The following is a 23813-nucleotide window of genomic DNA, read 5'->3' on the forward strand; positions in this document are numbered from 1 at the left end:
ATGTTCCGGACACTATCACGGACGGTAGCGTAGATCTGACCAGAAGACCCATAATAGGGTTCTAGTACTATTTTAGATATACTAAAAGCTTGTTTTGGAATTTTTGAGTCATATAAATTATTTTTCCAGATATCATTCCAACGCTCTTGTGAAACAGGCTGTGCATACGTGTTCGCCACGTTCTCTATTTTTTCTTCTACTTACGTTCAACGTCGAGCATCGACTGGAGCTTGAAGTGAGCGCAGTCCTTGCTCTGCTCGCAGTAGCTGTTGAACACGTGAACCTCCTTGTTCGAGAGCTTAAGCTCGCCGACGACCGCGGAGGGTCCAAAGTTCGCGTTCAGAACCATCGCGACGCCGACCTCACCATCCTTCTCGTGGGTTAGCTGTTGACGTGTGTACTTGAACGACGAGCTTCTGGTGTTGTCGCCGACTTTCAGGCTCCCGTTCCCCTCGACCACGATCTTTCCGTCCTCGTCGCGTTTCTTGTAGCTCGTGCTGGATAGACAGTGCAATCTTAGTCCCCAAATACATTCGGAACGGTTGAATATACGTTTACTCGTGGATAAGCTGCAATAATTCGGGCCCGCTTTAAACCCACCGAAACCTGTCTCTTCGGCGAGTCGAAAGCGCACCCTCAGCTATGAGTGTTCAATGATATTTCCCTGCATGTGATACCATTAATGCGTGGCGTGGCCCAATCATAAACAAAAGAAAGCAAAACTACAGCAAATCATGGATAAGTGTTCGAAGGCTTCTCGGCACTGAGTGGTCAGACGACATCCCCACTGTGGGGATAGGATATACTAGGATATACTAGTGGTGGGGATGGCGTCTGAACACCCAGTGCCGAGGAGCTTCCGAACACTCATCGATGATTTACGGTACTTGCAACGAAACAGCACTAAATCTTGAAACAGGGTAAATGTTCAATATTATATTCACCTATTAATAATATTGGTATTTTTAAATAATATTTTTCTCTAGGTAATATTTTTCTTATTTACGTCCAAATTGTATCCGTACCGATATACTTTTACCCTCGCTGTACAAGTCTCTGTTCGACGGTCAGTCGAAAAAATAGGAAAACTAACGTTGACACGTGCGTGTTTCTGAACGTTACTCCCAGTAATTTGATCTAAATGACGTGTAGTCATACCTTCCAGTCACAATATTTTTGCCGTCGCTGGTGACGGTGATGATGATTCTCTTTCCGGTTTTCGCGGTCGGTTTGTTGGCAATCTCGGCGTGGATCTTGCGGTGCTTGATCTTGTCGCTGTCGAAGTTCGCGTCGATCACGAAATCGTCGATGCTCTCTAGATCAACGTGAACGTCCGAGACAACAAATCCTTTAGGGGTGTCGACCTTCCATTCACCTGCGAAACGAGATCAATCCGATTCATTTCTAGCGAACTGATTCGGGCGAAAATCATCGAATACTATTAAATTGCCCTTCGAGAATCGAATTCGAAAAAAAAAAATATAATCTCTTCGTAATTCGTCGTTTATAAGTGGTCTAAATAAAGTATATTAGTCATTCGAAATCAACGATGCATAGGGTGGTGTAAGACAAATATTTCTGTGATTCACTCTATTCCATATATCTCCTTTATTCTATCTGCACCCTTCCGACATTACCTTTGTATTCTTTCGGCCCGAGTTTCTGGATCTTGGAGAGAATTTCCGTTTTGCCGTCGGGGCAAGTGGCCACCACGTTGAACAAAGAGTTCGTGTCTTGCTGCTGCATCTCGCTGTTTAGGGTATATTTAACGCCATCGGCCATAAGGACCACATCCACGAGCATCTTATTATCGATCTTGAATCTCTGAAAAGATCAAAATCTTCGAATAATTCTTGCTCTAATCCACAGGCTCTTGCAGCCTGTTGCAAAACATTTGGAAAAATTCATTTGATTTAGGTTATATGAAATGGATGTCTTTATTTTTTTATTTTTTTTTTATCTGTCCTACGCCACCGAATCGTCGAATCTGTTGTCTTATGCGAGCAATTTCAACGAAAGTACCTTGTAGTTCATCTGCATGTCGACATTGCGGAACTTCTCAATAGGCAGTACAGACTTGAGGTTCGCTTTGACGCTGGCCAAGTCCGGCAGGTACTCGTTGTCGGACTTCAACGAGAATTTCTTCTCACCGTAGTCAACGTTCAGATCCATTACGGCTGTCTTTTTCTCGTCGGTTGGCTTGTATTTGTAGCTTGTATCCACATTCAACGGCGGCAATTGAAGAATGGTCAGGGTTAGCTTTCCCTTTCCCTCGCTCGCCTCCTCGGGCAACTTCAGTCCCTGCACATTCAAGTACGACTCGGTCTTGATCGTTTTGTCGTTGTTGTACGTTAGTTTCATAGCGTTCAACCAATGCAGGCGACTGCTCTCCTGTGACGGTTCCAGCAGATCCTGCGTGATCTCGAGTTTCAGGTTGCTGAGCTTTTCGCTCGGCAGCTTCATCTCCAATGCCCCGTTCAACTTGCACGGCTTGTCAACGTTGTCTCCAGATTCGGCTGTTCCCGAGCTCTACAAGCATACGATAAACATGACGCTCTGAACAGGACTGGGATCTTTGACGTAGTCGTTTTTTTTCGGTGGTAATCCGAAAAGAATGATTTGACACCAGTTTCAGGTTTCGAAAGAGACCCACCCGATAGTGAACGCTCAACGGATTACCCCCAATTACCCATTCGATAAGTTTCTTATAGACTTAACGATCCAACAGTCAAGGATTTATTAATAAATAGTTTGAGAGACAGTAGTGAGTTATAATCGTACTGATATCAAGAATTCTATTCATCCTAAGGGTCCCTTCCCCTTTAGAGTCCCGAAAGAATGGCGATATTTAGAAATTTTTTTAGAGAATATAAAGAGGATATCATATAGAAACTTTCTGGCCTTTATTTATTATACATTCAAGTAGATAAACAAAAATTTGTTTCAGTATTCGTGCAATGTGGATCATGCGATAGCTGATTCAATTACAAAAAGAATGCCAAAAGAATTTAAAAAATCGGCTATCTTTTTACGTTGTGATGGACATCGTTTGTATACAGTGCAATTTCGGATCAACGCGATTAGCGCCACCTACAGTGCAGGAATCTTGAAACAAATTTTTCTTTTATTTACCTAAATGTATAATAAATAAAGTCCAGGAAACCTTTATACCATATCTTCTTTACTTTCTTCAGAAAAAATTTCTCAAGTGTTGCCATTCTATTCTAATTGCCAAAGGGGAAAGGGGCCTTAATAGGGTACCCGGTTCGTAAGGTGTCGAGTGCTTTAATTGTTTATCAACCAGATACATACCGTTATTATGAGGTCATCGCCCCAGGATGTTTTAGCGTTGTACGATCCACCCTTTTCTCCCACATCGGAATCAACCTGAAGTTGGAATTTCTTCGGAACCTTCGATCCGCCAAGTTCAAGGTTGATACTGTGCCCCTTCTTATTGTCTTGCGCGAGTCGTTTCGCTTTGCATCCAATCACGATGTCCTTTCCAGCTGTGTCGACAAGCTTCAGCTGAGCATCATTTTGGAATGTCATCGCCTTCGTGTCGAGGTCCTTCATATTATCGACGTACGAGAGTTTCCTGGTTGGCCCACCCTTCGAATCGCTGTCCGTCAACTCGATATCCACATCGACATTGAACTTGTTGTCCTTCTTCGCGGAATTCCGTTTCATCTTGTACGTCAAGTAGCGTTTGTTTGGCAACGTGACGTCAGCGTCCAGCTGCAGGCTACCTTCGTCGATAGTACCGTCGCGTTTACCATTCGCGTTCACTTCGAGCTTCTGGTCGAGCACCTCCAGCACGTTCTTCGTGTTCAACGATGTCTTCGTGATGTCGGAAACGGTGGACAGCTTGATCCGTTTGCTGGGATCCTTTTCGGCGTCGTAGAGGAGCTCGAAGTTACCGGTGTGCTCGGATCCGGACACGGCTAGGTTTCCGGTCGCCTTGATCTTTCGGTTGATCTTTGGCACGTCGATGTTCAGATTTCCGTTTCCTTTGCCGTTCTGGTAGGTGTACTTGCCGTCGGCGGTAAGATAGTTCTTCAGGTTTAGGGTCAGGCTGCCGCTAGGGTTCGGTGATCGTCGGGTCCTCAATAGGAATTCGATGTACTTGATACCGTCTACTTTCACGAAGACACGGGAGTTCACCGCTTGTTGGTTCGCTTCTAAACCTGTATCTACCTTGACCTTTTTCCCATTCAGATTCATGTCCCCGTCCAAATGTACGTTAACGTTGTTCTTGGTCACGTCGTAGGTGACTGTACCCTCGGCATCGTATTTACCACCTGGCGACAACACCAGCGAGTTCACGTACTTGCTCTTGTGAGCGTCCAGGATGACGCGTTTCGACTTCACTTTGATACTGTTCTCCATCAGTTCGGCCTCCAGTTCTGCCTCGTAGTCACCTGGTTTTTCTATGTTCGTCTTCCCGGACAGTTCACCACCGAGCTTGAACTTCTCGTATTTCACCTCGACGTCGCCGCTCATCGAATTGCGGGTGAGCTTACCGTCGAGCTTCAGCTTCAGCTTCATGGCGGGATACTCTAGCTCGTTGGACGCGGACAGAGCCAGGTCTTTGGGGTCCAAGTTGTAAACAGCGCTCTGTTCCAGGGTTAAACGATTCACCTTGGAATCTTCATCGGGCCCGTGAACGAAGACCAGTTTGTTCTCCATAGAGGTCTTCTCTCGCTTGAACTCCCAGTTCAGTTTGAAGCCGATGTGTGGATCCGTCGATGGCATCGCGGACACTGTGAGCGCGTAGTTCTGATCGGATATTTTTCTTCCGTCCAGTTTTAAAGCCAGACTCTTCTCGGTGTAACCGAGATTGGTGTCCACACTTACGCTGGTAGGTGTCCAAATTAGGGTACCGTCAATGACGACGAGTTTCTGACCACTGATCACCAGAGCAACTTTATCCAGGACGTACTTTTGGCCACCTTGGTAGTCGGAAACGTCAACGGTACCTTGGACGTTGTACTGTTGGCCTGCCTTCAGTCCAGTCTTCGCGCTGGCCAGTTTCTCGATGTGTTCCGGAACCTTGTACTCTAGAACCGGCTTGTATTTGCCTCCGCTGGCGAGAACACCGACGCGTCCGTAGTATTCCGACGAATCGTGGAGAGCGATGATCGTCAGTGTGCGTTCTTCAGCGGTGTTCTTCAGTGCAGCCTCCACAGAGGCTTTCTTGATCGGTGAGTCAAGGGACACTTTGGCGTACATGTTCGGCTCTGTGCCGACTTCCGCGGTCAGGGATACGTGTCTGTTGGTCTTGCTCTTGGGTGTGTCCAGCACGATCTCGAAAGAGCGTTTCTTGGGGTCCTGAGTGTTCAGATAGACCTTGAAATGATAACTGGAGACATCGTTGTTCTCGAGGGACACCGCGAATTTCGCTGGTCCGCTTAGAGGGAATAAAGGTTTCTGCTGAATGGTTGCGATGTCTTGATAGGGGAACGAGATCTTTCCGCATACGGTCAGACCAAGGATGGTGGAGAACTGTTCGAAACAATCAGCGTACTCTGTGCCCTTGCCGAATTTCGGGGCCACGTATTCGTTGCCTTTCGACCCACTGCTGAAGAGTACCTCGCTGTTCACATTGATCAGCTCCTGCTTCTTCTTGGCGATGCCGAAGTTCACGTCGACACCGTTGCCATCGAGAACGGCGACAGACATGTCGGTGCTGGTGGCTGTGTGAAGAGTGGTCACGATTTTCATACCGGATTCGGCGCCCAATCCCTGGACGATCATGTTACCAGCGATTCTAACGGATACACTGGGTTCTACGGCGATCTTGAAGGCTGCGTTCTGAGGATCCTTCAGAATAGCCGGAATGTCGAGTTTGCCGTTGGTCTTGACACGAACTGCGCTTGTGCCGGTCAAACCGAGAGTCAGCGCGCTACCCAAACTGGTCGGGTAGACAAGTTCAGCCTCCAGGAAGTGGATATAATTCTCGATGTCGTAGTTCAAGTTCTTGGCTAGGTCGAATCCTTTGTCGAGATTGTCGAAGATCTTATCCACGATGGCTTCGGGGTTCAGTTTGTTGCTGTCGCCCTCGTAGCTCAGGTAGGCAAGCTCGACGCCGAACAATTTCACGGATAGGTCGAGATCCAGGTTCTGATCGACCTCGTTGTCTCTCAGGTGTACGTTCTTCGCGAAACGGTCCAGGTCCCCTTGCTTGACCTCGCGCTTTCCACGAATCGACTTTTGGTATCGTTCTTTGATGTAATTGCCGATGCTCTCGGCAGCGCTCGCGCCTTCTTCCTTCAGCTCCTCCAGATCGTGTCCCCAAACCTTGCCTTTCGGTCCGAACCAGTGTTCGATCACTCTGTCGAGATTCTCCGCGCGTGCGTTCAGGTCGAGGAAGTTGAAGTTCCGTCCGAATAGCTCCATGGTCACGTTTAGATTAGCGGAACGGGGCACAAAGCTGTTCTGGCTGTAGATCATGTTCTGCTCCATGCTGGAGCCCAAGCCGAGCGAGTCGAGTTTGTATGACAGCTCGTTGTTGTAGGAGAATTTCCTGAAGTCTTCGGGGAATTTTGTGCGGGGTTTGATTTGGCTTAGGTGATTCTTGGCCTGGAGCTTGTTAGGATCGGTGGATGCTCGCAGGTTCCTCAAGTGGCCTTGCATGAACGAACCAACCTGATTCACGGTCTCCTTGTCCAGCACCTCTTTCACGTTGTTAGCGACGTGAGGACAGGCGCATGCGACCAACGACAGGTACGTCTTGATACGGACCTCGCTGTCCTCCTCTTTGTCGGCCAAGACCTTGAACATGATGTTCTTCCACTTCATCGAGCATCTGGTGGGCAACGCCTCGATGGCGGCCACTCGTACACGATTCCTGACGTGCTTATCAGCCGCGATGTTCGCCAGCTTCTGGAGCGTGGCGTCGTCCAGGAATTGTGTGTTTCCCAACGCTTTCAACGCGGCGATCACCTGGTTCTCCTGTTGCCTGGTCTTGGCCTTACCGTTGCCCACTTTCTCTCTGATTTTGTGCACGGCCTCCTTCACCTCGGCCACGTTCTCGCAGGAATGATGCTGGCAGTACTTCCCGACCACTTGACCGACACCGAGATAACCGATTCTGGGTAGATTAGGCTGGTCTAGAAGACTGGTCACGGCCGTCACCGACGGTAGATTCACGTGACGCACCAAAGCGAGACTTGTGTAGAAGAGAATAGTCTCAACGCCGGAGATTTCTTTATTTTTCACGAGTTCGACGCCGACCTCAGCAGCTTCGCCACTTCCCGCCCGGAACAGACCGTCTAGCAGGAGTTTTTGGTCCTCTTTGTCGAAACCAGCACCGGCACGGACCTTCTGATACACGGAGAGTATGTCGTTCTTGCTGCTCAGCCGGAGCACCTTCACGAGATCAGCGAACTTGCTCGCTGCTTCCGGTTTCACGCCACCGGCGACCTCGTCCTTGGCGGCCTTCAACGCGTTGTTGATGGCGTCCACGGATGATTTCACGACCGGATGAGGTGGTTCGAAGATCAAGGACTTGGGCAGGGATACCGGGGCCGTCGGATTATCGGATTTCTCGCTCTTCAAGGTCAACGTGGTCTCCACCACGGTGTTCGCGCCAGCGTTCCCATTGCTGAACGGTATCAGTTTGTAGGTCTCTTTGGACACCGCCTTGTTCAGAACACCTCGTTTGAAGCGTTGTTCCGTCTCCTGTTGCGATGCCAGAAGCGGGGCGGATTGCAAGCCCGCGGCAACATCGGCACTCGCCGACACCAGTCCTTGGTTCACGTTCTCGCGATAGGCGCACCTTGCCAGGTCCCTGCTCTTGTGTATCGTCAGCATATCGCCGTCTTTGCGGAACGTAAAGTCCGTCGGGCAGGCACCCATCACGTCGGTCTGAAATGAAAATCGATGAAATCGAGAATGAGTTGTTTTTCTGTATGAGTCATTGTATGCTAAACGGATCACTTTTGTACGGAATGCTTGGGATTTTGTTCAAATTGAAATATGTTATACTTCATGTGTATATATTCATCATTTTGCTGGTTTCAAAATTGTTTACAAAATAAGTTGAAAAATTCGCGTGTCACAGTACTTTCAGTACTTAAGTACTTTAAGTACCCTTTAAGTATCGTTTGATAATTTTTCCCGGAGGAAGTCCATTTATGATTCACCCAGATAATCAATATCACGTTCAAATAATATTTTCCACGTAACACAAGCTGTTCCAGGTTACCAACCTCGTGGTGTGTCGTTCCGCCGTTGTCTTGCATAACAGCCGATTGGAACATGGAGACAACGGCTCTCTTGATGTTCAAGGAGGCTTGGCTGTCGTCAGGCTCGGCGCAGATTTCCGTGTCGATGTGTCCATCATGGTAGTTGAACTGGACCGCGTATTGTTCAACGTCCGGCGTGGATGGAGGCTGAAGAATAAATTTAACGAATCGTTTTAGTTGATCCAAGAAACCGGGAAAACATTTTGGCGTGAACTTACGAACGAATGGAAAACAATATCTAGCCTGAAACGAACGTGAGTATGACTATATGAAAATTTGATGCAATTTTTACCAAGCTTGGTGGAAATTAATCTAAACGAGTCCACGGGATATGTATCTACAATTTCGTAATAATTTAATCGTGATTACCGCTCCATTTAGCTGGACGTTCTTCAACCGTAGCTGATGAATGCAGTTCGGTTTCACTGACAATTCGACGGTCGCTGACAATTTGAGGGTCGAGTCTCCTTGTGCTTCAGTGACCGATGTCACCGACAATCCGTTCAGATTATATACATACGTGTGCCCTTCCTGATACGCTTTGCTTGGGTGCACTGTGGTATTCGAGAAAGGTAAGAAGAATAAAAGCATTAATGATATTACCGAACAATCCTGTAAATCTACCAGCCTCGTCAGAGAAGATACTTCGAATTGATTACTTACTTCCATGGCAGCCAGTGGTACATTTACCTGCAACAATAGGAAAATTACACGCGTAAACAAATTTTGTTCATTATTTCGAAGAGAATATATTCGATAGAAGAAAATCTAATTTTCATGATTTTGGGCGGTTGTGTGGGTTTCTTTACCAGTTCCATTGATAACGATAGTATTTTTCTGTATAATTTCTCAAACGAATACATCTTAATTGAAGGTATACACTGCGTAGTATATCTATAAAACCGCCTTTTTCAATTCTTATATATCTAAAAGGAATGAAAATTTAGAATGGTTTTTTAAGAAAGAATTTATTTTTATTGTGCAAAATATATCTACCGTATAAAATAGATTGTTAAAGTACATAATAATTACATGAATTTTTGAGGTGACAGTTATAGGGACATATACCCTACTCGAGGGTGATCGATTCGAATTGTCCACCCTGTATTTTGTCGTCCATTTTGGTAATCGTGTGTTCCCGGTCAATAGCGGCGTATATAAAGTTGCAATGAACTCGAGACAGGGCCGGTCCTTACGAACCAGCCATTTGACAACTGTCGCCCCTCCAGTCATTATTAGGGGCCCTACGCTTTACATCGCCGAGATTTGTTTCGAACGGTCGCGCTGGCCCGTCAGCCGTCCCGGTAATAAATGTGTAACAGAATAATAACCAGGTATAATCACGTCAATAAGCCGGACAACTGGATAATAAGCCCCGATAATCGTGTAGTAATCTGGGGCCGTAACGAAGACAACGAAGCTTGAAACGGTGTTGGTCGCGGTTCCGAGAATTAATCAGGCCCCCCAGGTCCCCTCCCCACCCCACCCCCCTGCCTGTTCGTTATTAATCGTGCCTGGTCACAGACGATCCCTAGATCGCCCTTTTTTACCCGTGTCCGAACGGCTGAAGTCGAAAGTTTCGCGTTGCTGACGGATTCTGAAACGTGACCCGAAACCTTGACGAGCGGCTCGACGAGCCCTGATGAATTGGCAACACGTAAAAACGTGCCCCGACGACAAAGAAGGGGCGGGGGGGGGGGAGGTAGAGGACGCACCCACGAAGCGGTAGCCCACGTGTGGAACAGAATTTGATGTCTCCCTTTTATGTTTTTGTTTTATTTATACGAGAAATATTCCGTGCAACGTGTCCAAGTGAATCGTTACCAAATTCAATTCACAATATGATAAATCGCAGAAGTATTCGTACTCTCCCAATTGTCTATTTCAAGATATTTTTTTTTAAACGCAAGCCTTAAAATTCTCATCAATGAAAATTGTATGTACATGATAACTAAACTTTCGATTAATGTAAACTTTAATGCAAGATAACGATTCGATGTACACGAAAAAAGGAATGTAACTGAACTATAACGGAATTACGACCCCGTTAAATTTAATACCGTTTGAGAGTATACGATCAATTACGATTAACGGCGAGGCGTCTTGGACCGACATAAACATAAAGAAGAAAAATAGCCTGTTGCTCTTTCGTGGAGTTCGAAGCGCGATGTTTTAATAGTTTTTAATGTAATAGTGTAAAATTCTAAAACTCTAAAATCTAATGTAATAGTGTAAAATTCTAAAAAAATTGATAAAGGTAATTACATTGATCATAGAATGCTGCAAAACTTTTTCCTATTTCATTTCTTTCTACTACTTACAATTTTGCCAGAAAAACACCAGCTAGTAATAGTGTGAACACCCTGTATTATAGATCGTTTCGAATTTTCTCGAGCTCACTGGAGATCGGTCAGTTTCAACGGGTATTGAAGAGCGCATCGTTAAAATTGAAAGTAAACAAAAAAACGAAATTAGTTTGTACGTATTTCCGATTACATTAGTTTACTGTTGTACAAGAAACGATTCGCTGGTGTAGCTTGTTCAGACAAACCGTCGTCGAATCGTCGATAAACGTGTGCGCTCGCGCGATTGATTTATGCGCTCGCGGCGCACAATACGGGAAGAATCGAGCCCGGATAAAAAAAATCTTATTGACTCGTTTCATGATCGATAACGTTTCTTTTCGCAGTGGAGCGCTGATTAGTCCTGAAAAGGGGGGAGGGGCGATATTTGTGCATAGATATACGGGTGAACTTAGTAAGGTCGCCCCGATAACGCGATAATCGGCGACATCGTTGACCCACGATCTTGAAACGTTTATTTTTAGTTGGCTAACAGCTTCTCCGACGCGAAATTCGCGCTTAAGATATATTCTACGAGACCTGTGAAACGTAATCGAACCAAATATGGTGTTCCGCGGAATATTTTCTGGACAAAATCGTTATAGAATTTCATTCGGTCATATTATGATCATGTGATTATTATTACACTGGGGGACAAAAGAAATTGTTTCTCCATGCCAGGGATTTAAGATCGGTTTCAGAGTACTTAAGGATCTTCATTTCACATTACCTCATCGTTTTAGCTAAATTGGCTGCGATTGACAAAATGATCGAAACTGTTGAAATTTAACGTTTGAAATTTAACAACTCAAAGGTATATAACCCCTTAACCGAACACTACATACGAAACTGAAGTCTATCCTACGAATTCCCCTAATTCACTTCTGTCGTTACTCGACTTATCGTTGTGCTTACGATCTCTTTCTTACATATTTCTATATATATTTAAATAGGGTCGTGAGGAACCCTATTATTTCGTGACAAATTACACGACGGTTTGCGAAATGTACTTCGCCGGAAACGAAAGAGAAACAGAGAGAGACTGTACGATCCTTCGCGAACGTGGCCGCAATCTGTCGCAACACGAACGATTTTCCGCGATCCTTCCGGACTGGAATGCCCCCGGTGTGTTCCGCAGAGAGCAAATAAAGCAACGTCCACGCTCTTTCGTAGGAAAAGGTCATGATAAATTACAATAAAAAGTCGTCGTCGGAGTCGCCGCGCGTTTCCTGTCACGTACCGCCACCGTCGCCATTTTTCCCCTTTTACTCGATCCAGATTGGTTTGAACCGGGACGGAGCCACGGTGGTCGTAGAAAATTGGGATTAAGGAGGTCAGACAACGTGTATAAACGATGGAGGAAAAAAGAAATTCGAACAATTCTTTTCGCGCAATAATGACGCAATCGAAGAGAATCCTTAAAATCGATAAAAAAAACTTCGTCTCATTGGTCGAGCGAAGCGAGTCCTCAATAGGCCACTTCTTGTACTTTTACGATGAATACTACTCCAATCACCTTTGACATTAAGATATAATATTTCGCCCGTGTATTCTACACCACCTGTAGGTCTGCACAATCTATAAATAAGCTCACCCCTGTAAAAAAAATTGACCCCTTAATTTCTCACTGGCAACTAGGGTAAATGTCCCAATTACTGCCAGTGTCCCTAATATGTTCACTTTATTTATTTTACTTAATAAAATTGATACATATAAAGAATTGTGAATAAAAAATGTTTAATTGAAATTCCGGTTTATATGAAAACAAAGAAGTATGTTAGACTTGATGGTCACATTTCACACAAATCCTTAGGTACATTGTGTTGAAGATCCATATTTTTCTTATAAATTTGAATTTTTGCATGTTCTGAATGTTTTTAGTAAGCCTAGTACATCCAGAAATGAATAACATTGGTACATAACAACGTAAAAACATATAAATATTTTTTTTACACAAAATATCATCTAAACAGTCTACCAAGTTAAAACGTGTAATCAAATATTGTTTTTAAATAAGCGTGTACGAGCTGCTAGATTTTAATTTTAAACTGTGAGAACTGTGCATATTGGAAAGGGAAAGGTTCTTTCTGTTTCCCGCCGGTGATCGCGATTCAAAGGACTCTGGCGAACGGGACGCGAAATTAATCGGATCGGCGCCGTAATTGTAGGTTCGCGACACTTCCATTATCCCGATTATCAGCGCGGTTTCTTCGTTCCTTCGACGCGCTCGATCGGGGATATGTTACACGGGAAAATTGTTCGCGGTCGAGCCGGGCCAGCTATTCTCAATATGTACATATTGTATTTTTAATTCACAATAATTTTCCATATACAACAAAAATTTTTAATTTTCCCTCGTATTTACCAGCTCAAAGGTATGTAACCCCTTAGGTTCGTACTATCTATGATTGAGATCTGTACATTTTGACGTTTCCGATTGTTATCTGTACACAGAAATACCGATGCCAGCATGCATAAAAAGCGCGGCGTATCGTATCGGATCTATTTTATTGGGAAGTAGGGACGGTTCAGGAGGATCAATTTATCAAATGTCCGGTCGAATACGGGGGACCTGTAATCGTTTCAATGATACAGACCTCGTTCCAGCCGGTTATATGGTTCCGAGGTACACAAACAGACACTCACACACAACACGCTCACATACAGAGATAGAGAGAGAGAAAGAAAGAGATGCGCGTCAAACGGCGATCATAAGTCACCGGACACTCGATTGTTTCGATGTAAATACGAATTGTCGATACAGGTGTAATTATCTGAAGCGATTCGGCGCTTTTTTTTGTTCTTTTCTATTTCGATGTACGATCGTGACGACAGAATATAAACTGGTTCAAAAAGAGCGAAACAGAATATACTTGCCGCATGCAGACCTAGGCAAATTTTATTTGAAATGAAAATAAATAATTATTTGAAATAATTTATTTTTAACATTATTTTCATTATCGATTCATTTGAAATAATAGCGATTTCAAATGATGAATTATTTTGTTATTTTTGTATTTCAAATTTGACCAAAGAAATAATACCCACAATAATATGCAACAAAACGGTTTTATTTTAAGAAATGTGTTGTGAATTTTTTTTTTAAATTCCGAAATATATACTTTTTTCGGGCTGCTGAAGAAGGAATGGGCCTTAAGTAAGGAATGAGGTGTATGTGTGTGTAGATGTTTCAGCCCTATTTTCTAGCAACTGAAACCTAGATAACCAACTGGAGGAAGTTCGAATCGCAAAAAATATCAGCATGATTAATTACTTCGTTTTGAACGAAATCCTTGTCGTTAGTGATTGGTAAAGTTGGCTTGTTATCTGGTCCACGAGTTATCGGACTTTCCATAATTCCGTTTAAGCTTTTCAGCGTGTAATACGTTCCAAATGGAATTTCCTTGGCAAACAGAAACTAATTCCATCATCGGGGGGGAAGGATGACTAACTCTCAAGGGGGAGGGTTCGGTCCGCGCGATAGTTGTCGAGGCGTAAACAGATCGGCGACAATTCGCGCAAACTTCAGGAATATTGTTTTCCAAGCTGTGTTCCTTGCCCGTGTATCTGTCCCCCCCCCCCTTATGGCCGATAGTAACTATTTTGTTGAGACGTATATAACTTGTAGGATTACCATGGAAAAGTTAACAAGTCGCTAATATACCAACCGTGGCGTAATTGACGAAGCGATTCAAGTTTATTATTAACGGTGCGTTGGGTAATATGAGTATCACCGAGAAAATGGCTGCACAATATTTCTTGATACTAGCCATTTTCCTTTACGAAATGTGTAGAAACAATTAACCCCTTGAAAATTATAAATTTGTTTCGTACTTGTTCGATAATTATCGTTACGTTCGCCGACAAAAACGTAACGTATAATTTCCGCCAACAATACTATTATAATTTCAAATTGTCTCGTAGTTCGTTTTGGCTTTTCTCGAACGTGGACTCATTTTCTATTGTCAGAAGTGACATTCATCATAGGCGACGAGAATTATGTAATTGAATAATATGTGTATCCCAAGAATATTAAATAAAAATAAATATATATATATATATGTATATATGATATAACTGGTAAATTTAAAAATGACAGAAAGTGTATAAGAGATTAATTTTATGTATGAAGTCTTTTAGCACCGGACTTAAGTGAAAAGTGGATAGCGCACAAATTACTTATGATTCAATTCAATACCGTAAATTAATCCCCACCTTGGTGGTCATTTCGCCAGAATTAGTTTCAAAGTGATCTCTCCAATTTTCCGCCATTACACCTCAGAGGAAGCTAAAATTCTGATTAGTTGAATATGGTGCTCTGCAGTTCCAACGTTTAAGCAAGTTATCTGGTACCCGCCATATGTAAATTTTGGAAAATTATTATTTTATTTTCATAAAATTCTTGATTTAAAGACTTATAACATTAAATTAATTTCCTTCTACATTCCGATTGTAACTTAAACTTAAATCATTTAATTATGTAGATTACGAAAAAAGTTATTCAAACATACACTGCTCGAGGCAGTTAATCTATCGGGTGAAGAAAAATAATAAAATTTTCTTGATCTCAATAGATCTTGGATCTCAAAACCACGCGCAATGAACTTAAAGATTAACCGTAAATTGCTTCGCGCGCGGAAGTGGTGCAACAATAAGGGACAATTGATCGTTCATAATGTTTCAAAGAACTCGCGGCTTAATCACTGTCCATCATCGTCCACCTAACTCCGTCGACAATAGGATCACGTAAAACGACGAAGAAAGTTCTTCTGGATCGTTGAACTCCTATCGTGGCCCCTTCTGCCACGTGTGCACGAACAATTAACGAAAAAACCGACAGCTCTTCGAAAAAACGGTTTCTTTCCTAATTATTATCAAGCACGCCAGGTTTTTGTGGAAGATTCTCCCTTCTCGATATATAGAAGGATCCATCTGCTTCCATCAAACGCCGATGTTAGGCGAACTGGTCCTTAGAGACACACACACCCTCACGCACGATCCATCTCCTCTTTGCGGGATTCCATTTTCGAGATGGCACTTTGAAAAATTTATTCAAAACTCGACCTATCCAATATTTCGTTCGTTTCTTTCTTTATAGCGGCTGTTTGCTCGTGAAATGATTACGATACGTTTATTAAACAGTTCTTTTCACGTACGTATTTGAAATGCGTATAAGAGAACAAGCGACAGAAACGAGTTGCTTCGAAATCATAATGATTCAGGACTGCATACAAATATTATTACAGTCCCTGACCAAAAAATTAGTCCAGAACGTAATTTAATAATAATAATAACTACTAAAGTACGCAGTATTCAATAGATAGATTATCATATTTTTATCTAGAATATTTACAATAGTATAAAATCACAAAAATAAACTAAACATTTAAATCCTTCTTTGGTTGAAATACAGATGATTAATTTTGTAATTGAGTACAAAATTTAATATTACTCGTGACCAAAGTATTTATCCATAAAATCAGCACCTTATGAAATTCAAGCTGGAGTACTCTATTTAATTAAAATATTTACTCTAGTTTCGCGTACTCAGGAATAGAGGTCGAAAAAAGAAAGGAAAGATTGCAAATAAATTTTTCCTCGTTAAAATTCCTGACGATCGTTTTGTCGATCTCAATAGAACCGAGCGTTGTTGTTCCGAGCAGATTTTCGTTTGGCGTAAGATCGCGAAGAGCCGTCTCAAAGTTCACGGAATGATGTCGATGATAGTTGCCCGAGAACGATGAACAAAAAACAAAAAATCGCTAGCGGACGGAGGTCAGAGATAATTAGACGAATGGCGATCGGCTGTATCGTCGCTTTGAAAATCAATGCGTGTAACTCCAATCGTGTGTTCGTGGTCGTTCAATATTCGAGTATCTATTAATTTATTTCTTGCCCCGTTTTGAACGACATCGAACGTGTCCATGGTATTGAAATATCGAGGAGCGGAAAGAAACAGAATCTAATCAATTAACAATCAGTGGATGCATCAGTACATGGAGCGATTAATCTCCATGAAAGCCATGGGCAGTTGCGATCAATGTCGCACAGCTCTCCAAAGAGCTTTATTTTGAGAATTGTATCAGGAAAATGTTAGGAAACAGCTATTTAAAATGATGAAGCAGGTAAGGATAGGTTTTCCCAATTCTTTGAACTTTTAATAAGTATTCCTCGTCTGGTCGTGTGCAACGTTATTTTATGCCATTTTTACGAAGAGTAAGTGCGGGAAAGTGCTTGGAATTTAAACTTGAAACGTATAAAATAATAAGAGTGGTCTCTGTGTTGACTAGCCGAAGGATAAACAAAAATATTCTTTCTGGTCTTAATAAATTCCTCCTTGAAAAGGGTTAACTACTTCGTGCACCAGGACAAAAATTATATTATATTCTCGTGTTATTTTCACAATGTCACAACAAGCCGAGATACGTTCGTTTCGGGGACTTCTGGCCGTCTAAGCAGAACGGGACGAACATTTAAATGGTAGAAGAAAAAAAAATTGCATTGAGTCGGAATAATGCAAAGGGGACCGCCTAGAAGCCTACTGCGCTCCACCTCGCCTCGGTTAATTGCAAAGAAAGCCCCAGCAATCTTCGGTGCAATTTCTCGCGCCCAGCTGGATAATCTCTTGTAATCCTATCTGTTCCGACTTAATCTTGCCGTTTTCAACATCCGTCTGTCTGGCTTAATCTCTCCATCCTTGACACAACGGAATAACCTTTTGACACGTCGAACATAGCTGGTCGACATTTCCTTATCGTGGTGGCTTGTTAATCGAAAAATTTCGCATCACCGGCGACCGATCGAAGCGTAAACGGCCACCAAGAGATCGAGATGTACTTCTGTGAACTGGTGTCGCGTTCCGTATAATAAATTTAATCTTAGTCTTAATTTTCATTTAAAACATTTCTTTAATGTTAATTTTGAAAATTAAATTACGTATGTTAATGAAACACGTACTTGAAAACAATTTCGATCGAATTACATTTCGTGTAGTGATAGTAAATTTGTAACTGTATGTGATATGCAGACTTGTAGATTATAAAAGTGTTAACACAAAATGTGCATTTAAAAGCTTATCGGTAAAATAAGACATTATTGGTCCAATTTCCAAAGAATTCAAGTGTCGAATATTATTATAAATACAATAGTAGCAAAACTCTAATTTTTTCAAATATTTCAGAAGGGCGTATTGATCAACAGTATGAAAAATTGGGTTTTATTATGTTTAACAACATTATAATGACAATTATTGGATACAATTGTGATAAAAATAAAAAAGTTGACAAATGGCAACAAATGAAAATTAGTATTAGACTGTTTCAAAATGTTAAAATGTTCTTATAAACCATTTATATGTTATGTAGTATATAGAAAAATACAACAAAATGTTTCTTTGGTAATTTTTCAATAATCTGAGAATGAAAGGGTTATCAAATAACGTCCAATGAAAATTGCCAACAAATGATCGTTTGAATGAAAATTGATTGAAATAATGTCGAACCCTGACCGTAACAACCAACCCCTGTAACATCTAAATAGGTTCTCTCCTGCTGAAGCGAGTCGAAACATTCTCCTGATCTCAGCCGAATCCCCGTCCTCGTCTCTGGCCAGCACACCAAATAGCCAACGTCATCGTTCACGGGAACGGACAAAAAAACTTTTTATTCGGGATACGTGTCTCTGCGGGGGTGGAATTTATTTACTTGGGTCCACACGGAACTCCTCGGAGACGCACACCTTTCCAAAGGGGTTATTTCCATGCATTTTAGAGAGGCGACGCGTACACACCGAACTCTTCGAACGGACCCCCCCCCCCCCGCCCCCTGAACAAACTTGAATGAGAATTTGTTGCTGCGTGTGAGGGTGGTTTCTCGGCCAATTGTGGCACGGTTGATGGCTCTTCCCGCGTAAATTGAATCCACCATTGAAGATGTCAACATGGAAAAGAAAAATGTGTTTCTGTGCGTCATGAACCGAATGACTGGAGAGAAATAGGCGAAATTTTTGGAGACCGTCGACGTATCGAAGATTCGAATATTCTTTTATTTTCTGGAAATTTTACAGGTTTGCTAGGGGGACTTCGATAGAAGTGTCCAGGGAAATTTTTGTTTTATGGGAAAATATGATCAAACATGTCAGGTTTTTCTAAATTAGAACTTCAAATACTATACAATACCTATAAGACACAGATGATTAATATTCTCGAAACACAACGACAGGATTAATTAGTAATGGATTTCCATTTTCCTTTTGCACATTTAAGAACACAGAGAATTTTCCATGTGGAAATTCCGAATAATTTTAGGTGTGCGAATAGCAAATAATAGTCCGACCCAAAGCGGTCTGCGTCACGAACGATTACAAAAGCATCGAGATTCATTTGATAACGGGTCGAGAGCGGCGTACCAGAATGAATACCATTAATCCATTTCGTTTGTTCCCCGGAAAACGGTGAGGAGCTCTGCAAATACAACTGAATCGTCCTCGAACAGAAGGGATTACGACAGCGTGTGTTTCCGTGAATTATTTCGCAAGCAGAAATAATTAAGATATTGTAACACTTTGCTCGAGTGTCGAAACGATGTCCAAACATTTCGATAACGTATGTAGTGCGCCGTCCTATACTGCGATAAAAGTTGCATGGAGACGATTAACATTACTTTAAAACATTATATTCTATATTAAACGCGAGTTATACGATTCTCTCTAAAATTGCAGTCATTTCATTTACTTTCGTTCGTTTCAACGGGCGCGAAAGGGGTAAGAAAACGGAAAACTTGAAAATCCATTTTCGACGGTTCTCACGAATTCCAGAGAATGAGACCAGAGAACCTCGAAAGGAACACAGTTGAAATAAAAAAAGAAAAGAGGTAAAATAAAATTAAAGGTGTGTTGGTACCTAATTTTTAAGTTCTCGAAGGTGTTGGTACCTAATTTTTAATCACCAAGAGGCTAGATTATTTAAATACCATTACAAAATTTTTTCGTAAAATTAATATCGCAGTATAATTTAAAACAAGACCAAAAGCCTTTATTAACTAAACGCATATATATTCGACGATTTATGACTTAAAAGTCGAAATAAACCGTGTCTGGCTACATGCGGCCTATATCACTGTGGCAGTCGAAGTGTTAACTTCAATCAATCGTTCGATGGATCGTTCATACTATAAGTATAGTAGCTCCCATAATTCGATAATTATGATTATAGCTAAACAGTCCTGTCCCTGTAATTCAACCCTTCAACACTCCGACCCTTGAAGCGGTACTTCCAAATAATAAGACTGATATAAATGTTGTATCTTGTTATTTTGAAATCAAAAATATCCATATTAAACAGATCTATTTTCTTCTCATTTTTTCCTTTTTTTTTATTTATTCTTGGACGGAATACTTGAATTTCTCAACTGAAATCGTGGAGATCTACTTTATATTAGTGAAACTACGGATCCTTGCTGACAAAAGTTAGATATTAACCGGCGACAGAGTTTGTCGCTCTTTTAAAATGAATGTTGCGCCGGTACAACACTGGGCGTTAAAGGATTAAGAGCAGAAATAAGTCTAGAATTTGTCATTGCGAAACTGTGGCCAATTGAGAAAGAAGAGTTTCTCGAAAAGGACCAGCTGGAAGCGTTCCCATGCACTTCTGAACCTTTCGCAATGCCAGACGAACCATAGAGAAAAAAAGCAGAGGCGGAGAGATTCGTTAAGAAAAAAAGAGAGAAAAAAAAACAAACATTTAACAGTCTGAAATTTGCCCATCTCCATAATGTACCCTTTTCTCAACTCATAAATGATTCCACGTCCTATCATTTGCCCTTTAACACGCGCAAGTATACGGGCTTTTTTTACACACTGGATCGTTTGCTCTTTCTCTTTCTCCCCGCCAATTCGCCCCCTTTTTTCGTCCACGTCTTCTTCCCGCGACGAAGAGAAAAGAAAAACAGCCAAGAAAATGTTTTCCCGGGGCGGCGAAAATCCGGCAGTTTTCCCTAAAAGACGGACGACAAAAAAAAAGAAAGAAGGGAAAGGACGCCATTTGCTTTCCGTTTACGAGCCGGCCAGGACCGAAAATTTTTGCTTCGAAAGGGGCCGAGCGTCATTTTTCTCGTAATTCCATCGTAAAAGAACGATCCTCTATCCCGTCGACGAACGAACGAACGTCGGATCGACGATCACCGTGTAGTGTATTATATAGAGCCTGCGAGTGGGAACGTGTGTTATCGTCTGTCGCGTCGTTCTCACGGGATCATCATTTTTCTGACCAGACACACAACTGTGCTGTTCCGGATCTCCTCCATCTAAAACTCGCCAGGACCTTCCTAGTATTTATTCTCTTCGAGGAGGCACATATATCATTGTTTTCCCTAATTTTCTCCACGATGGGAGGGTAACTTCGCTACCCAGACCTGGAGGACTACTCCCAAAGGAAGACGTATACGGTACTGGAGATATTAATCTCATCACAGGAATATTAAAGACGACATGACAAACCGGAGTGGGTCATTGGTAAAGTTTGGTATTATTCGAACAAAAATACGAATAAATGTTTCGAATAAACATTGGAATACATTTTTCGAGTGATGATGTGCTCCACTGTCAGGTGAACTTTGCACAGTTCGCAGGTTAGGGGTTCTTTATTGGCAACAATTCAATGCTGCCGTCCAGAACGTATTAACCCTTTATTTATGAGACTGGCCATTCAAACGTAAAAAATAAAATGGGTCAATAAGTGATAATAATGAAAGTTACAAATAGGAAATAATAAATAGTTTCCTGATCACTGTCAACACTATTTGAGTCATCGTCTACTTCACTACCATCACTTTCACTATTCGTAAACATTATACGAGAATGTTTCTTGCTTTGTCGTCTGTTGACGACAGCCGTAATTAAAAGTTTAAACACGTTATCGCTTGTTATTAGTACACGAGGGAAATTATTAATCGAAACACATATTTGTTGGACAAATGTGTGGCTCACCATCTTGGACAAAAGATAAGCCGAGTCATTTTATCGATCGTACAGGGTGGAGTGGTATAACTTGTCCGCCCCCAAGTGACTTCTAAAATATGTGTAGGTACTACAAAAAAGTGTTTTATATAGAAATTGCCTACGCTGTCGAAGAGAACGTATTTAAATAATCCATTTGTTTACGGGATAGCAAAGATGACCTTGAATTTTTTAAATGAAACGTCAACTGTTCTCTGTAAAAATGTCAAAGAATAACAAATTTTCTGTAAAAGAGTATCAAGCTTTATTTGTTCTAAACCTAATAATTTATCAAGGTCACCTTGACATCTCATAAACAAATGGATTATTTAAAGAAAACCGTTTCAGCATCATACATGTTCTCGATACCGTGCGATTTTGATATAAAACACTTTTTTCGTAGGATGCCCACTTTAAAAGTTATTCTAGGTGAAGTGCTTACGGCGATCCATCTTGTATATCGATGTGAAAATTGCGCGGTACCACGTGAATCTCGAGATCGATGCGATAAATATTTCCAGTTACTGTATCGAGCCGTTTACTTTTGAACGTGGGCGAAAGTCCATATTCGTTTTCCTTGCGACGAGATATTTGATGGTTTGCTCACACTGAATGGAATTCGTAAATATTGGACGAACCCTAAGAAGGCTTTGTCCGTGTTTTCAGAAACTTAAATATCTACGTTGTTCAACAAAACGGCTAGGGGCATATTTCATAAGAGAAAATGAACTTTGCGTTCGTTTATACGAAGGAAAAGCAGTCGTTTTGCGTGTTTCTTGGTTCTGAAAACCGCCAGGCTTTAAGTCAAATATATTTACAGCCATTTCCCGTCACTGTGCTGCGAACATGAATCTTCCAACATTGTTCCCGAAGATCACGACATTCCGTAACTGATATTAAATTCTGGCCCTTTCTTTCTGTTACTCGAAAAAAGGAAATTTTCTCCTTTAATGTATTTCAGTCATTCTAACAATTCCACGTTACTGTTAACCCCCACTTTGGAGAAGAAAGAAAATTTCTACGTGTTTGATTCCCACACAAAAAACGTTGCTTTATGTGCCGAACCAAAGGGAACAGAAAATGTAGAAAAAATAGACGTTGTCTCAACTATCAAGATTCGATATGTACAGAACATACAATTTAGATGTATACAAAATGTAATTAGTATGTTTTCATACTAATATTATCTTTATTTTTATAGTAGTGCTGATTTATGAATGCAAACATTCGTTTTATACTATATACGCTGCTGCAAGTCTTTTACATCCACGATATGTAAATGTGTAATCGTATTGTTAAGCAGATTCTGAACCTCAGAGCCAGAGTGTATTAAGTCACACTTTTCAAACTTTAGCGGAGAGCAAATCAGTGGTGCGAAAGCCTTTATAACTTTGGAACCGTTCACTAAGAATTAAGGGGAAAACAATCACTACCTTTGAACTATTGAAGAGATTCAAGACAAGTCTCTATATGTAGAAATGGTGAACTTTGCTTTAATTCCCCTACGTGATGGACTTTCCATCATTTTCAGACTATTATATTAAAAACTAAATGTCTTAGATCGAAATAAAATCTACCATCGGAAAGGGGAAAATATTTGATACAGGAAACAGGTGAAATGTCATTTTTTTTTTAAAGTGGACCTAATACACTCTGGGGTCCAGATCGCAAAATTGTACAAAGATTTCAATCCAAAACTCTTCGAAGCATATCTAATACCCTATGGTGTGTCTCTAACGGCATACTAGGCCCGCAGCAGCGGATTCGGGTGAATTCGTAAGAATCGTATCTTCTCGATCAGCTTACCGGCCGATTCCGCGGCGGCGAACACCAGGAACAAGCATGCGAGGATCGTCCCCGCGCGTCTTGGTGGATGCCCCATGGCGTCCCCGTGTGTAATGTAGAAGTCTCTGTCGCGGTTCGTCTCGTCGCACACTTTTGTCACACGAATATCTTCAGCTTACGGACACGAGGCGGCCACGCGAGTGAAACACCACAAAAGCGTCGACGGTTTTCTACGTCCGTGCTTTTATGCTCTCGCGGGCCCCCACTTTTCGACACCGCGGGCAAACGGTCATCGCCGGTGTCCCCATGGCTGCTGGACATTGGCATACGGCCCGTGTGTGTACCCGATTCATCATTGCTGACACTGAGATAACGAGAGAAAGAGTGAGAGAAAAAGAGAGAGAGAGAGAGAACCCCCCCACAGAAGGAAAACGAGAGTCAATCGGTC

The 23813-nt window shown here is 42.0% G+C and overlaps 1 protein-coding gene across 1 annotated transcript in view; it reads right to left on the bottom strand.

Annotated features, from left to right (window-relative positions):
• Positions 1-23560, bottom strand: part of LOC107186307 (apolipophorins) — a 34251-nt gene extending 10691 nt beyond the window's left edge. The window contains exons 1-9 of the mRNA XM_015574139.1: positions 23387-23560; positions 8910-8936; positions 8616-8800; positions 8211-8393; positions 3313-7866; positions 2023-2529; positions 1638-1824; positions 1159-1375; positions 205-497 (exon numbers count right to left, since the gene is read on the bottom strand). Coding sequence (XP_015429625.1) covers positions 205-497; positions 1159-1375; positions 1638-1824; positions 2023-2529; positions 3313-7866; positions 8211-8393; positions 8616-8800; positions 8910-8936; positions 23387-23462 — 6229 coding nt within the window. The 5' untranslated portion in view covers positions 23463-23560. The remainder of the gene's footprint in view (positions 1-204; positions 498-1158; positions 1376-1637; positions 1825-2022; positions 2530-3312; positions 7867-8210; positions 8394-8615; positions 8801-8909; positions 8937-23386) is intronic.
• Between the last annotated feature and the right edge of the window lie 253 nt (positions 23561-23813).

Source organism: Dufourea novaeangliae, unplaced genomic scaffold (assembly GCF_001272555.1).
Source record: "Dufourea novaeangliae isolate 0120121106 unplaced genomic scaffold, ASM127255v1 scaffold64, whole genome shotgun sequence".
Lineage (NCBI taxonomy): Eukaryota > Metazoa > Arthropoda > Insecta > Hymenoptera > Halictidae > Dufourea > Dufourea novaeangliae.